Genomic DNA, 18,124 nt, shown 5'->3' on the forward strand with positions numbered 1-18,124 from the left:
TAGAATGAAAATTGTTAATTTGGACAGTGCTCCATTCTAAGCAGACGTTGCAACGAACCCTGTTCAGGACGAACAAAACTGAAAGGAGGGATAGTGTTATGACACGTCACAAATGTATTCGCTAGGGGCACTAGTGTCGCTGCGAATGCAGAGTTCGAGAAGGAACTTGAACCTTCTGACAGCGAGTTATCTAGTAAGTTCGGTGCAAGTCGATAAGACGGGTATATAAAGAAAGACGTGCGAGATATTGGGACATGAAGTGACATTGAATATTTGATATTGGAAAGCGATCGGATTGTTGGTGTCGAAAACAATATTTGATATTTGACTTTGCGTTGAAAGTGTTATTGTATTTGTGATATACGTTAGTGAATGTTGATTCGAAAAGCGAAAGTTTCTGAACTTTAATTTGATAGTTTGTGAACATTAATTTTAGCCTGATTATTGATTAACATTGATAATTGATTTGTAAATAAATAAAACAATAGTTTAAAAGTTATTTCCTGTCACTATTTCTCACAGGGATAAAACGAACCCGTCGTCGACCGGCCAGTTATAGCAATATAAAATATGATAAAATTGAAACGATGTAGAACTTACTGAAGGAAAATGAATAAACTGTCACCACAATTTTCAAAAAATTGTTCCAAAATTTACAAATATTATTGTTGTTAGCTGAAATATTATTAAAAAAATAACCATTATTCGATTTGTATACGTTTTCGATGTGTATATGCATTTATGTAGCAGCAACGCTGTAAACTTTTTTGTTATAGTAGTGACAATGTATTTGTAAATAAAACCGATTTTAAATAATATTATGATATATAGGCGAAACATCTAGCGTTAAACTTATAGGAAGCGAGACGTCTTCAAATGCGGGCGAAACGTCTTGAGGGCGAAAGTGACAGGAGGCGAAACGTCGAACCATAAAATTAAGGGGGCGGATAGTCTTTAGTGCGGGCGAAAAGTTTTGAGGGCGAAAGTGACTGGAGGCGAAACGTCCTGTTACCAATATAAATATAGAAAAAATCATTTATAACAAAAATTTTAAACCCTAAGTTCTTCAAGTTTCTGCCGTAATATGATGAATCCAACGTGTAATTTGCCACCGAAATGATCAGCTAACCGTCTGTCATTATCATAAATGCCCAGAAAAGCACTACAAACTTCACAGACTCTCAACTTTTGCTGTTGGTAACTAGAAGATGGTAAGCTTGTTCTATATTCTAGCTAAGAACAGTAACAAGAAAATAAAACAGGTAAATAAACATTAACATTAAATTTTATAAAAGATACAAGTAAGATAAAAATTATATATATATATATATATATATATATATATATATATATATATATATATATATATATATATATATATATATTGGATTAAGACTGTCAGAAATGCAATTATTGATGAAAATCACAGCATGCATGCTACCTATTGGCCGCGACACCTCAATTTGCGTTTCTTGGCTACAATAATTGAGTTGTGTTATTTTAAACCTTATTCGACAGTCTACTGACGAGTCTCGTGAGAGACTAAACGTACGTCTGGCCTATGGCTTGTAATGGTTATATACACAGTACAACATTTACTGGTATTTCTACGACCGACAGACAAAACCTAGCAACCGAACAAGAACGTGAGAAGCGATTGCTTCATCTTTCACGGGAGTTAGAGGCAAAACAATACTGCATAAAATATGGTCTTCTTCCAACACACACACACACGCACACACACACATATGTATATATATATATATGTCGATATATATGTATATAGGTTAGAAGAAGACCATATTTTATGCAGTATATATATATATTCAATCAATCAATCTTTGTTTTGCGTCCAGAGACCCGGTTCCCCGAGGTAGGACGTTGTTTTCTTTGCCATCAACTTTTTGCGCCAAATTAAACGATCAGCTGTATCCAGCTGTATCCATTCCATTTATATTTAGAGCTTTCATGTCTTGCTCGATTGTTTACGACCAGGACTTCTTTGGACGGCCTTTGGGACGTGTGCCAGGTACTTCAACATCTGCAAGAGAAGTTATGGCACTGTTTCCACGTCGTTTGACATGACCAAACAACTGCAGACGGTGTTACCGGCATTCGTCCTTTATATTATCTAAACCAGCACGACGCAGGATTTCGGTAGATTTGATGTGGTCCTTCAGACTAATTCGTTGCATTTATCGGAGCATTTTCATGTCGGTTCATTGAAGTTGTTGTTCCAGTTTGGTTGTCATTGGCCATGTTTCTGCACCATATAACAACACCGGACGTATCACAGATTTATAAAGTCTTGATCGTAGTGACAGTGGGATGTCACGCCGCATCAATATAGAGGCAAGGAGATGCCATTTATTCCAACGTATTAGTCTGAAGGTCCTCATCAAATCTGCGTCGTGCTGGTTTAGATGATATAAAAGACGAATGCCGGCAACACCATCTGGGGTGGTTTGGTCATGTCAAACGAAGTGGAAACAGTACCATAACTTGTCTTGCAGATGTTGAAGTACCTGGCACACGTCCCAAAGGCCGTCCAAAGAAGTCCTGGTCGCAAACAATCGAGCAAGACATGAAAGCTTTAAATTTAAACGAAATGGATACAACTGATCGCCTAGTTTGTCGCAAAAAATTGATGGCAAAGAAAACGTCCAACTTCGGGGGAACTGGGTCTCTGGACGCTAAACGAAGATTGATTGTTATATGTTTTGTTAATATTATTAAGTTATTGTACATTTTATTCTTTTTTTAATTGTCTGATTTTTGGATTAATGGTTGTATTGAATATGAGGAAATGGATTCATATCTACGCTCATTTAACACTTGATATGTTATGTATAAAAGGATGGATATTTTCCACACTGAAAACTTTTCTTTCAGTTTCTCCTCACCCTTCGCCATCCATAAGAACTGTGCCATCAGCCTATAAAATCTCCCTGGCAACCCAATTCTGACCTCCCTACTAATCCTTTCCATTTCTATAATAAAACATAGAACTTAGCGCAGTATCCTGATGTAAATCCACCTGAACATCAAACCACTTACCTACACTATCGTTAATCCATACCGCCGTCCCGGCTCTTTTATACACACTGTGTCCACCAACCATTCTTCAACACCGGCTCTGAACTTTTCTTGATTTTTTTCTAACAATAAAAATTACATCAATAGTATTTTTCCTCAGAGAAAAACCAAACAGCATTTATTCAATACTGACCTGGTCCCTGATTTTTTGCTCCAAATTCTTTCCATCACCTTTATAGTATGATTCAATAACTTGATTGATATATAACATCCACAGTTTAAAGGGTCTTCTTACCTTTGTATATTGGAAAGATTATGTTTTTCTCTCGATCTTCTGGGATTTTTTTTCAAGGCCCTATATCTTTTAAAACAGACCACTGGAAGTGCTCGATCTCCAATACTGACTACCAAATGACCACTCTTTATTACTTTGATATCGATGAGGCTGGATTTTGTGTGATAGAATATTGGACTGGCTGCATTAAATAAAAGAATGTTAGCTGAAAACAGTCAATAGAAATTTTAGAAGTGAGACTGTAACATTAAATAACTGATCGAATACGAATAAACAAACAACTTATGTTCAATTAGTTAATTCATGGTTTTTCAGGAAATTGGATTTAATTTTGCCTCAAGCACATGGAAAACCGAGAACCCAAGTAATATGGTTAAGGCATTCTAATGTGTGAAATGGTTTGGATGCGCTATTCACGATCCCAATTTGGCGGTTGAATATGCTTTCGAAAAACAGTGATTTTGTAACTAATGAAAACAGCCAAAGACTTAGGTGCTTATTGTAAAAAATCCAAGTAATGTTATTTCTTTATTACAATAAGGGTAAATTAGTTTGAAAAATAAATATATATAAATACATATTATATTCAAACATTATATTCGCATTCAGAAAGCTTTGGTGGGAAAAGGTCTTAGCTTGTAACAGAATGTGATAACAAGATGGGATTTTGAGTATGAAATACTGCTATCACTGAAAAAGCGTTACCCGAGTTAAGCCAACAACCAATACAGAAGTAGCCTCTATTTGTTAAACACCGTTCTATTAAACATCATTAAATACTTGATGATTTAAATGCATTTTCTTCATCAATTTCTACTATGTCTTAGACTAATTGTTTTGAAGATCTAAAAATGTTAATTATAAAAGGAATGGGGTTTTACAATTAAATGAATTTTTTCTTTCTCAGTTTGTTTGTTGTCTTAAAAATGGCATTAATGACAAAGTATGAGTCACTCCTTTGCACCCAAAATTCAGAAATATGTTGTTGATGTACTTGAGTAAAAAAAGTTTCTTTATTCGGCAGTAACAGTGCGGCTCTATCGACCAAAATGCGTTTCTGTGAATTACCTAAAAACATCTAAGTTTGCATCCGAGATAGTAATTGCACAAAGTTTGTGTTTTTATTTGGGCTGATGATGATTATTCCATTATGTTGATTATCCGGGCTCAATTTCACGTTGGCTGTCCAGCCTACTGCACGATCAGTCCGCTATAACGGAATTCCGTTCTCAGTCATCCAAACAACGTGACATCCACGCTGGCGTTCCTCAAGTTTCAGTACCGTCACCGGCGCTTTTTAACTTTTATGTTTCGAGCCTTCCTGAACCCCCAACGTCAAGGTAATATCTTATGCGGATGATTTTACCGTCTACACGTCTAAACAAAAATAATATTGAACATGAATACAAATATTCAGATAAGGAACGGTTTAACAGAACATAGACAGTTCAACTATAAATGACCTGAAAAATAAGCTAGCGAAGTTCTGGAGCGTTAGCCATTTTCTTTATAATCCAATATAAATTATCACCTAACTTGATACAAACAAAATTGAAAATTTTTTTATTTTTAAATCTAACCTCAGCAGATAATTTTTGCTTTTTTAATTCTTCCACTTCGGCCATAAGTTTCAGCGATTCATCTACATCACCTTGTTCTCCGAATTTTTCCGCTTTAGCAAGCTTTGTACCAATTTGTTCAGCAATATCATGAATCTTGTTTGCCTAATTTTTATACGAAAAAATAAGAAACAGCCATTATCTAAATAACAATAATAGTACACATACACACACGCACACACACACCACACACACACAAACATTTGATGTAGAGTCATTTTTTACAAATTCATTTTAGATCGCGTCTATCATGATGTAAGCCCATCTAATTTAATGATTTAAACAATCGCACAAAATTTTTACTGATGAAGTTCCATTTACTTGTCCCAGTGGTAGTATGCATGCTCAAAATGATGGTGTTGCTATCGGTTCCCTTCTATGTATGTTATTTGTCAATTTTTATGTGGGTACAATAGAAAATAAAATTTTTAAAAGATTTAGAAAACTAAGATATTTATTGGTGTTATATTAATGACATTTTTGTAGCCAAATATGAAAGGAACATTGTCAGGAATTGAGTGCTCTATTATTTGTTTTGGATTGCACTATACATGTTTTTTTCAACCGATGAGATGCTAGAGGTAGAAAAGTGAAATCACGGAGGACATTAATATTTTTTGCTATTAAATTTGTAATACAACGTTACCGTTCAAATTCGCCAACAAATTGTTTTTCCACAATCGGGACAGTCTGGTAGACCTTCGCCGCCGCGGACGCTTGCTATCAACTCTCCATCACCCAGTGAAAACCCAAATAGTTACAGAACGAAAACACTCGTCTAAACCGTCGTCGAAACAATCAACCAAACGAAAGTGAATTTAACAACTTGTCTCCCCAGCTTACAACGTGCTCTCTTGGGCACAAAATAAACTGCAACAGCACTGCCTTGTGTGCTTCCAGCAAAAAAGGCTAGGCCAACTGCTTATAACTGGTGGTTGTCGTTAGGAATTGGGCAATTCCAGATATAAAATTTGTTGACCCAAACATCTTTCATGTCATCACAAAAAAAGAAAAGATCCCCTATTCCCTGCAAGACCTTGAATGGTCAAGGGGTGACTATCCAGAAAGTACGCAACAGTGGAAGGATGTTGCGGAAAATCGGGCGTCCCCTCCTGGAATATCACACTTGGCACTTTAAATACTGGATCGCTTACTGGACGCTCCATGATGATCGTCGACATGTTGAAAAGGCGAAGGGTTGACATCTGTTCTCTGCAGGAAACAAGATGGAAATAAAATGGTGTCTCTCTCATTGAGAGTTACAAGTTGTTCTGGAATGGCCAAAAGACAGCCCAAAATGGAGTAGGAATCTTCATACGGGAATCACTGGCACAAAATGTACTGGAGGCAGTTCGAATCAGCTCACGTTTAATGCTGATTAAACTCAATGGGAAAATAGGTTCTGACTGTTTCTCTGCATATGCACCACAGACCGGTGAATCTGAAGACGCCAAAATAACTTCTGGAACACACTATCAGATGCCGTCAAGAAAACACCATCATCAGAGATACCATTGATATGTGGCGACCTCAACGGCCATGTTGGAGATAAAGCAAATGGGTTCCACGGTGTCCATGGAGGCTTTGGCTCCGGGTCTCAAAACGAAGACGGTATACGGATTCCGGAATTTGCTGAAAACCTTGAACTCTCCCTGTTGAACACTTACTTCAAGAAGAGGGCAGAACATTTGATCACATATAAAAGCGGGATGTCATGCACACAAATTAACTTTATTGTCGTCAGACAACAACACAGACGACTATTCAGGAATACAAAAGTCATTCCAGGCGAAGCATGCATCCCTCAACATCGATTGCTGGTGACCGATATGATAATAGAACAATCACGCCCTGTAACTAATCGAATGCCTACTAGAATAAAGACATGGAAACTGAAGAACCCCATGTTCAGAGAGAAAATCGAGGAGTTGGTATCGGCATAGCTGGATCGTCTGGAGAAGGTAGACATAACCTGGAAATCTTTTCAGGACACCCTAGTGAGCGCTGTAACAGCTGTGTGTGAAAATCTTGTCCAAAACGCAAGCACAACTGCAAAACTTGGTGGTGAAACGAGACGGTGCAAAATGCTATTACCAGTCGGAAAGCAGCTTTCAAACAATGGCAGAAGACAGAAGCAGAATTGGAAAAGACTTTTGACAGAGTGCCTCTAAGGCAATCAGGTGGAGTCTACGTAGACAACTTGTTCCCGAATATCTGGTTCGGCTGGTTATGGCAACGTACTCTAACACAAAAACTCTGGTCAGCACAACAGCCGGTAACACGAATGAATTTGATATTAACGTCGGTGTCCATCAGGTATCAATACTCAATACCCTGCTCTTCATCACAGTGATGGAAGAAATAACCAAACTGATACGCTCAGAAAACATATGAAATGTGATATATGCATATGATATCGTTCTGACGGTGGCCTCGAAACAAGACGCAGCCAGAAAGTTTGACGTCTGGAATACCCAGCTCACCATACACGGGCTAAAGGTAAACCTTGTCGAAACAAAAAGTATGATCCCCAGTGGTACCGCTGAGCTTGTGGTCTCTGGTCATTGGCCATGTTCGGTGTGTGGGACTGGAACTGGAAGTAACTCGATCAAATGCCTACGATGTCAGCAGTGGTGTCACAGACGATGCTACGGAAATACCAGCTCACAGAGAAAAGTGACTGATTTCGTATGCCCCGCCTGCATCAACCCGCGACAACGGAGCCCAGATAGTGATACGATTACCGGGACTGCAACTCTTACTTCATTTCATTACTTCATTTCAGTATTTTGGAGATATGCTGGATTGGATAAGCTGATGCCGCCGTTCGTGGACGCATACGTGCGGCGTGAGGCAGATGGCACCTTGTTGCCTCGGTACTGATGCGGCATAGCATTCCTCTACCGCTGCACTCAGAACTATAAAACAAAGCTGTACGTTCTGTTCTAATGTATGGTGCAGAGACGTGGCCGATGACAACAAAACTCGAACAGCAGCTTCACCGAACTGACATGAAGATAATTTGTTGGATGCAACACTTTGACCTAAGGGACCATATCCATACAACCGAGATCCTGAACCGATCGGGACTGTGCACGTTGAAGGATGCATGTCGTCGTCATCGTCTTCGAAGGTTTGGCCATGTGAAGCGAAGCGAAAACGATACAATAATTTCCGTTACTGAGCACTAGGTGCATAGCACCCGCCCAAGCGGTCGCCCAAAAAGTTCTGGACGCAGACCATACAGGAGGACTCAAAGAGACAGACGCAATGGATAGATCGGCTTGGAAACAGAAACTGATGAATGGAATAAAACAGTCCGACCCATAACGGATGGAGACTATAAACGAGGATTGATTGATACTATAGGGGCGCTTGGTTGCTGCTGGCAGAAGTTCTAGATTCCTGCTGTCACTAAAAATTCTTCGGATGTCTCGTGTAACGTTCATTGAGTAGCTGTTTTGAGAGCGTGCAGTGTCTGTAAGCCTTTTTTGATGATACAAATGATGTAGAGAGTAATGTTGAGCATTGAGGTAGAATTTTAAACTGGTCAGTGCGGATGACTGAAGGGTGTTCTGGAGGTTGACAAATTTTTTTGTGATTGTTGTGAATGATTAGTTTAAATGATTTTCTAAAAATTTAGTGAAAGATTGCAGCAGGTAAGAAGTGATTCCAACTCAGATTGAATGGTGTTTGTGTTTGATGAAGGGATAATGAGGTATGTATCGTCTGCGTATTTTATGATTGTTTGAGTTGTGCCATAAAAAAGAAAAATCTAAAAAATTGTAAATACTTATGATACCTTCACGGCTGCTTCTTCCGATAGTTCTTCTTGAGTTTCTCTCAATCTTCGCTTAGCTTGTTCTACTCTGATATCGCAATCATTCAAAAATCTTTCTAGGTGTTCCATTGCCTATAATTTCAAAAAATGCTTTAGAAATTATCATTTTTAAAAAAAAATTAGGTAAAACCGCAGGAGTAAAAATATTGGATATGAAAAACTAATAGGCTGTAAAGAAAAAAACAAAACTAAGACCGAATGATGAGGCAAATTCTTAACTGAAGAGAATTTGGAAAAAATAAATGCAGTTATCTATTCATGAAGCAATCTCCCTTGTGAACCTACTTTAAAGGCTTCAACGACAAACACAAACAACGTGTATGAATATGCGTGAAAACCACGTATCACACACATTGCATATGATAGGCGGATATCTTTTTTAATTCGAACCAAATCACTGAAATAGCAGGACCAGGCGCCTTTAACCATTACGTTATCACGCCGCTCGAAATATCTATAAACGTTTATAAAAAACAGTTTATTTTTATATCAATAATTTGTAAGTTTTGATTGAAATAAACATCATAGGGTTTTTATTTAGACTTGTATAAATGTCTCTATTTTCAGTCAATGGTCTTAAAATGTTTTAATTTTTTCAATATTTCTTTTTTTTTATATACTTGCCTTTCTGTCATCTTTTCATGTGATGTTCTATGCAATTTAAATCACTTCACATTCCAACATAAAAAGCTTTTTCAAAAATCATTTGTCAAAATCAGCGTTAAATATGAATTTTGTTTTATGTAGGTTTTGAATGACATTCGGTAACATAGTCACTCTCTTGGCGAAAAGAGTGTTTATGTTACTGAAAAATAAATCATCACAAGGTTCTTTATAATATATATAGAACATACACAAATTTTAAGCCACATTTTTTCAGCTGTCCAGCAAATCCCACAGTTCTCACCACAATAGACCTCTGGCGAAACCCGACTTGCTAACCCTAACCCGGTTGCTAATTGGCTGAAGGGGCAACAACAACAGTCACTTAAAACCTATATAAACACTTTCGCTATATAAAACGTATATATATATAAAGAATTTGTTCTGGAAAAAATTCTACGTTGCTTAAAATTTGTGTATGTGCTATATATATATTGTTAGAACCATCACAAATTTATTCACCAGAGGCGCTAGTGTCGCTACGAACGCATACAGTTTGGGGAGGAACTAGAACCTTCTGACAGCGAGATATCTAGGACGTTCGAGAAGCGTCGTTAAGACGGGTATACGAAGACATGCGTGATATTGAATAGTCGTTTTTGAATATTTTATATTGGAAAGCGATTGATTGTTAGTGTCGAAAGCGATTGATTGTTAGTGTCGAAAGCGATATTTGACATTCGTTGTATTTTTATTGTATCTGCGATAAACGTTAGTGAATTGTTATTCGGAAAGCAATGTTATTGAACGTTAATTTGAGAGTTTGTGGACGTTAACTTTTAGTAGTAAAATTAATTAACGTTGATTATCGATTAAAATTATAAATAAATCGATAATTTTTAAGTTGTATTGTCTTTGTTTTTCATTAGGATTAAACGAACCTGTCGTCGATCAGACAGTTATAACAATATAATATAAAAAACCTTGTAATGATTTATTTTTACAAAAAAAAAGTAATAATACGTTGCATAATTGCAAAAATATGAAAAAAATAACATAATATAATATGTATGAACTTACATTATATATGTACATCTGTTAGCATAATACGTTAATTAGTAACGTAAAATGTAACTTACAGTTTACTATGTTCAACAATTATTTAAAAAAATTGTTTTATATCACCTTGAGCTAAACTCACTGGTAATAAATTCTTCAAAAAATGCTCCCACTAATTAAAGCACTGAATTACTTCACTAGGTACATTTTTTGGTCAGATTTTTCTTTGGACATTTATAATTTTTATTCGTTATAGAAAAATTATTTCCCTTCTATAAAAATTTTCATATAATGTAAAATTCAAAACAAATTCGTTATATAGAGATTTTCGTTGTATAGAAGTTCGTTTTAAAGAGTCTGGCTATATATATATATATATATATATATATATATATATATATATATATATATATATATATATATACTGGTAGAAGACCAAATTCTTGACAATATGTAATAAATTTCACTGATTTATTAGAGTTTATCAACTTATAAACATTTAATCAAAATTATTGCAGATGTAGAATCTGAAAAACCTTACACCAACATCCAACAACGAATCACAACACTTCCAACTCGAAGAATGAAAAACAATAACGTTAATCGGATCAACCAGCAATCTAACAATGATGATGATAACAATAATGATAACAACACCATCAACAACAACAGCAATAATATAAATAATAATAATAACTATAATAATAATGAGAACTCTTTTATTCAAAGCCAGGGTAATAAATAATTATAACTATGAAATGGTAAAATAATGAAATGTCAATATAAAACCACTATGCTCAATTCAAAATAAAAGTACAGAGCGGTGAAATATATTCAAATTTATATCATAAATTGTTTCTGTCGAAATAAATGCCGTATGATAACCTTATAACAGTTTTTATCAACTCATTATTAAAAGAAACCGGCCATATAATTTTAAACAATGAAAGATTTAAGTTATTATAGAAACCAACTGGAGATATTTCAAAAGTATTTATAATTATTGAGCAGCGTTTGTAATTGTCATTTAAATAGTTATGCAAATTATCTGAATATTTATTCATCTTTTATTGTCTGGATGATTCTGAGTTTATTATTACAATAATAATGATAATAATAAAAATAATAACAATAATAAATTAAATTAATTTCGCACCTAACAATTTTGACGCTGTTTTTGCCACCTTGACAACTATCGTTTAAAAAACTTAAAATTTTTCGTTGTTAAAATTTTTCAATAGAATTTCATGTTTTTTTTCGAATTTATTTGTATATATTTTTAATAATAATAAAATTACAATAATACTAATTAATAAATTAATGAATAATGCACTGACGATGACGTCTATCTGCAATAATTTTGATAAAATGTTTGTTAATAAAAATAAAGCATCAATTTTAAACAAACTCAATATTGTTGATGAATTTACTATGACAAGTTAAAAAATTCGAATACAAGTTGATAAACACTTAATAAATCGGTGGAATTTATTACATATATATATATATATATATATATATATATATATATATATATATATTTATATTTAACGAATGTTTGGCGTTAATATGCTCATATACATATGAAAACATACAGTTGAACTGAAATACAAGAGATAATTAATTAATTATTTAAAATTTTTATTATTTAAAAAGTAAAACACAATGAATAAATACAAAGAGTAAATACGTCAATCAAATAAGATAAGATGGTGAACAGCAGTTTTGAATAAACCAAGAGAGGGTGAATCCTTTACATACACAGGTAAAGTATCCGAAACACGCGTAGAAGATAAGACTGAGTTAAAAAAATAATTTGACTTTGGTTTAAAGAGATAAAAATCAGGATTATAGCGTAAAGTATTTCTTTTAGGATTTTTAAATAATATAACTTGACTGTAGAGAGTCGCACAATAGTTTAATCTGTATATTTTAAAAAAGAAAACAAGCAAATAAATAATGTAAAACTGATATATGTTATAAATATTAGCCAATTGATAACAATGACTTATATGATCAATTTTTTTCAATTTGAATAATACCCTAAGAAAAAAAATTTTGAACTAAAGTTAAAGTTTTATGATGAGATTTAGGTGCTAAACCCCAAACCGAAAGACAATAAATTAAATAGGGTAGCACAAGAGAGTTATATAAAGTCAATAAGATGAAACTTGGAAATTTAAACTTTAAACGATATTTAGTACGTAGGTTTTTCGATAATTTACATGAAATATGTTTAATATGGTCAAACCATGACAAATTCGAAGTAATAACAACACCAAGGAATTTCACTGAATTAACCAGTTTTATAGCATAATTGTTTAAATATATAACAGGGAAAACAATATTAGTTCTAATTTTAGGTCCAAATAAAATAAAATAATATAAGTTGTATCTGTGCATTCCAACTTTATTGGCTCCAAAAACTGACTATGCGTTCCTACTTTATTGGCTCCAATAATTCGTTTTGCATTGATCCAATGTTTCTCTTTAGCAAATTGTTCCAGAAAAAGATTTCAGAAGAGTTAAAAAGTTATTTGTTCAATAAAGCATTTAATCACAACAGTACTATCCTCTGAGGAATGTCAATAGAGTGAATAACATAACAACAACAACAACAACAATAATAATAATAATAATAATAAGAAGTTTTTTTGTCAGTAGTAAGGTTACTGCATTCTCTTGTATTTTTATTACAGGGTTCACTTTGTTTATACAAAGTGTTTCTACAATTTTAAGTTGAAGAATATTCCTAATGCAATACAGTATCTTTGTGTTATTGTTGAGCATCTCTCCAGTAATTGCTGATTATCGATCAAATGATTTTTTTATTGTACCTATTTGAGTATACATAGTTTATCTTCGTAACAATGTAGATGTAGTGTGTAAAATATATTCTGAAATTCGGTGCCCAACTAACAGATAGGACATTTATAGGAACATATCAGGTAACAATTTTTCATTATTGACTCTTGTTTCTTATTACAGTTATTTTTAAGAACAAGGAAAGAAGTTATGTTGTTGGCATAGTAAATTCTGAGTTGTAACTTGTCATTACAATTGTTTGTTTTGACGTTTTTCATGACTATATTATTTAATATTCTTTCATCCGTTTTATGACGTAGACATAAAATTTGTATATATTGTTATACTATTAGTTCTAGTGGACCGGTTCCTATCATCTCGTTGCCCTCGTTTTAAGATTTTCAGATCAATGAGTGATTTTTTTTACAGCCATCATTAATTAACAGTTCCGTCACTCTCTTCAATTATTTTGTCGTATCGTCTAAATCTAAACAATGTGTAAAGGCACGGTCAACTAATGACGAAATCACAGCATTCACTCTTCCCGTTTAAACATTCTCCTTTGTTGGTTGGTTTGATATAGACCAAAGTTTTGAAATTATTGTTTACATTTTGAACTAGAACATCCAAAAAGGTAATTTATTTTCAATTGAATGATCAATTGTAAATTTCAATTTAGAGTTAGTAAACTCAATTAAACTCATCCAGAAGTTGGTCAATAGTTTCATTTCATCATTGTTGTAAGTGACGAAGATATCATCTACATATCGAGCTGCGGTTTGAGTTGTGGGTTTTTGAAGTACTAGGTGGCTTCTTTTCAGAGTTGGACTTTGGGGAGGCGCACAATTATTCTTTATTACCAGGTTTGCTGTTTTTTGATAATAAACCTGAGAATTTTGTATCATTCGCATTTATATATATATATATATATATATATATATATATATATATATATATATATATATAAATTTTACCGATTTATTAGTGTTTATCAACTTATATTCGAATTTTTCAATTTGTCTTAGTAAATTTTTATCAACGAAATTGAGTCTGTTAAAAATTGAAACTCTATTTTTATTAACAAACATTTTATCAAAATTATTGCAGATAGATCTATTTCGACAGTAAACCGTCATCGTCAGTGCATTATTTATTGATGTAAAATTATAGTTTTAATATTATTAAAAATATATAAAAATAAATTCGAAAACGAACATAAAATATAACGAAAAATTCAAATTTTTTTTAATATTTGAACTATAGTTGTCAAGGTGGGAGCAACAGCGTCAAAATTGTGAAATGCGAAATTAGTTCAATTTATAATTATTATCATTGTTATTATTATTGATGTTATTATTATTGCTGTTATTATTATTATTGTAATTATTATTATTATTGCTGTTGTTATTGATGTTGTTATTATCATTATTATCATTATCATCATCATCATTGTTAGACTGCTGGCGGATCCGATTAAGGTTATTGTTGCGCATTCTTCGAGTTGAAAGTGTTGTCCAGAATAGTTGTTGGATGTTGATGGAAGGTTTTTCAGATTCGATGAAAATGGCTTCTGCGATTCTTAGGTCGTAGTGCTGTTGAAAGTTGTATAAAATCTTTGTGTTGTTATCTAGAAGGTTCCTAGTTATTAAAACCGCCTAGAAGTTTCTAGGCGGTTTTAATTTTACCATGCTTATTAATGTTGAACATTCTTACTCCGTAAATTCTTACTCCGTTATTTAATTTCCGTTTTTATAATATATTATTACCTAGCATGTCAGTTTCTGTGCCTGTCAGAATCTGTTTTTTTAAATAATAAAAAAACCTATCGAACTATCTTTAAAACCCTGGATTTCACAAAAGCGTTCGACACCGTAAGTCATCAAACACTGCAACACTGCTTGATGATCATCTGACTTCTACTTCGCCTGGTTCCACTACGGCTTTCCAACTATCTGCCACGGCCACTGAACCTTTACCGAATTTCGCCACCAACTCCCCAAAAAGCGAATCATGCGCATAAGCGTGCCACGAGGTTCAGTTCTATCTTCCACCCTTTTTAATATCTGTCTCCAAGGCTCCTCAGCTACCATCAGATATCAATTTCGGATGATTTACATATCTGGTCCGGACGTCAACATTCTGATCCAACGACCAACAATTATTTTCACTCAACGATTTTTTCAACCGAAAGAGCCTATAGGTTTCAACTTCAAAATCAATAGTTACAGTTTTTACGCCCAACACAGCATACCTTAATGCTGCATCGGAGGATTACTTACTCTTTGAGTGCCAGATGCTCTCGATAAAACAACACACAGACCTCCTATCTGCACGGTTCCTGCTACAATGCCACGGTCCACAACACGCCATCATTGTAATAAATCGTAAAATCTGCAACATGAAGGATAATCTTCCACCAGGTTCTCACAGTGCAGCAAGTCATGCTGACGTCACTCACAACAGACTGAAAGCAGCATAAAACATAGTCTATTGAAATGCTGCCTAAGCCTCCATTAAGTCTCCGGCGTTGCTCGAAGGGTGACCACCACCTGCCTAGAATATAGACGAATCAGAATTGACACTAACTACCCGGATCAACCAGGCAGACGCTGACCCAGCTTTGTTCTAGCCACAAAATTTTCCTCAATAGTTACAAATCAAGAATCGATAATGGTATTGACAACATTTGACCCTTCTGCGTCATTCAAGACAATGTGCCTCGTCTGTTCAACCCTACATCACTTAATACAGCATAACTCTGACGAAACCCGGCTGCGGTTGCAAACTGGCTCGTCTGATGAACCAGTGTTGAACACGGGGTAACCAGTTAATATAACCGTAGTAAAAGAGAAATAAATAAAACGATGTTTATAAAGCATGTTAGTCAAAATTAAACAATTAAAAATACTAACATCGACATCATAAAAATAGTCTTTTGTTTTAGCAGCAATTTCATAATCTGCTCTTAGAGCCACATCGTGCATTTTGTGACATTCTCCTATATCCATTCTCTAAATATCAATTTGTAATAAAACATCATTTTAAATTCAAATGAATAATTAAAAATAACAAATTTATAACGAAAAACCAAATTTGTTATCACTTTAAAAACGTGAAAAACTATTGATAATAAATGAGATTTGTAATATTTATTAATGTAAAGATGAATGAAATCCTCTAAAAGCACATACTCATAGTTATGTACTAGTACAACACTCCAATCACAGCTAAGGTAAACCCTATGAAACGAAGTGAATACAGGTTGCTTTGATAAATGTTGAAATTTAATTTACAAGATCTGTGCAAAAACACAACACACATCGATAAGGGTTTAAAAAAACACAGAAACATCAATGGTATAATGAACGCACCAAAGAAGCTACAGAATCACTATGATCAATTTAATGACCGATCCTACATAGAAAGCAAGTCAAGATAAAACAAAAACTTACTGTGCTAGACAACAAGTCATGTGGACAACAACCAAGTAGAAAACTTTTACAAACATTTGCATCATCAAATTTAACTGCTGATTTACCTGATGTTCCTGAAATATAACATTCCTTTATTTTAAATAATTAATTTTAAGTTAACTGAAGGTATATGAAGGACAACAGAAATGAAAATATTGAACTGGCAGGGTGGATCAATTGTGTAATTTGGAGATATTTTTTAAACTGGAGAACAGACGGAAAAATAATTGGCTATTATCAAAGTAAATTTAGGTAGTTTAGACTTAATAAGCAGTAAATAAATTATTGTAAAACATAAGCATAAAAATTTGTGTAAATGAAGTTGTAAACAATTATTTTAAATAAATGCAGTATTATAAGACGTATCTTTTTTTGTTACACTTTAAATAAATCACACATTTAATATTATTGCCCTACTGTATAGAACAAACATTATCGGCTGATTAATTTTGTCTCATTCAATGAAATCATTTTGTTTTTGACAACCAAATCTAAAACTATTGATACTTAGTTCATAGTTGCCAAACATCCCAAACTGGGCGGACAGTCCAGAATTTCACACGCCTTGTCGCTTTGGTGTCTGCGGGACGTGTATTTGTCCAGCTTTTTGCGAAACCAAAATAGTGAAAAAACGAAATAGCAATTTAATAACAAATTTAAAAAAGCACACAAAGATATACGTAAACGCCAATTATTTTTATGTTTCTAACAGAAGTACATCAATAAAACCATTTTTTAACTTCACTGCGATGTCAGTGATGATTATGATACTAACGATACACATCAAAGAAAAATTATCACGCCGGCATTTTAGTTAGTCTAATCGCGATATAGGTGATGATTACGGTTGTCAAAAAAAACAACAAAGGAAAACGCCGACCGACTATTTATTTAATTTAATTAAGATATCGATGATGATTATGATTGTACAAAAAATATCTAAGCACTGTAACAACTGTATATAATGTATAGTATATATAAGAAATATTGATGAAAATCGCGGCATTATTATCAAACACTTATAAAGCGCCTATTAAAATAAATATCTCTCACAAGCACAATCGAAAAAAGAAAAATAATAAACGAACAGTGAAATAATGTACATTCTATCAATAAACGATATGATACTATCAATTACAATCGTTCATCGCAGATAGATAAGTTTTCAAATTCTTTTGGAAATCAACAATGTTCATCTTCGACATTCTCATCGACATTGGCAGACTTCCAGACGATTGGTCCCGACACTGCAATGTCTCTAGACGATGTCTGCAGCTGCGTAGTTGGTACATTCATCTGATCGCATGCGTCTGCCAGTCGATATATATATATATATACACACACACACACACACATATATATATATATATATATATATATATATATATATATA

General features: G+C 33.8%; 1 protein-coding gene across 1 annotated transcript; it reads right to left on the minus strand.

Annotated features, from left to right (window-relative positions):
* Nucleotides 1-1,050: 1,050 nt before the first annotated feature.
* On the minus strand, nucleotides 1,051-16,809 carry HELRODRAFT_83132 (hypothetical protein; the record flags this gene model as incomplete). Its single annotated transcript, XM_009023265.1, has 5 exons — nucleotides 1,051-1,233; nucleotides 4,912-5,055; nucleotides 8,753-8,863; nucleotides 16,171-16,269; nucleotides 16,711-16,809. Coding segments are annotated over 5 exons (636 nt in total), but the record flags the coding sequence as incomplete, so codon positions are not given.
* Nucleotides 16,810-18,124: the final 1,315 nt, after the last annotated feature.

This window comes from Helobdella robusta, assembly GCF_000326865.2.
Source record: "Helobdella robusta unplaced genomic scaffold HELROscaffold_35, whole genome shotgun sequence".
In the NCBI taxonomy this organism is placed as follows: domain Eukaryota; kingdom Metazoa; phylum Annelida; class Clitellata; order Rhynchobdellida; family Glossiphoniidae; genus Helobdella; species Helobdella robusta.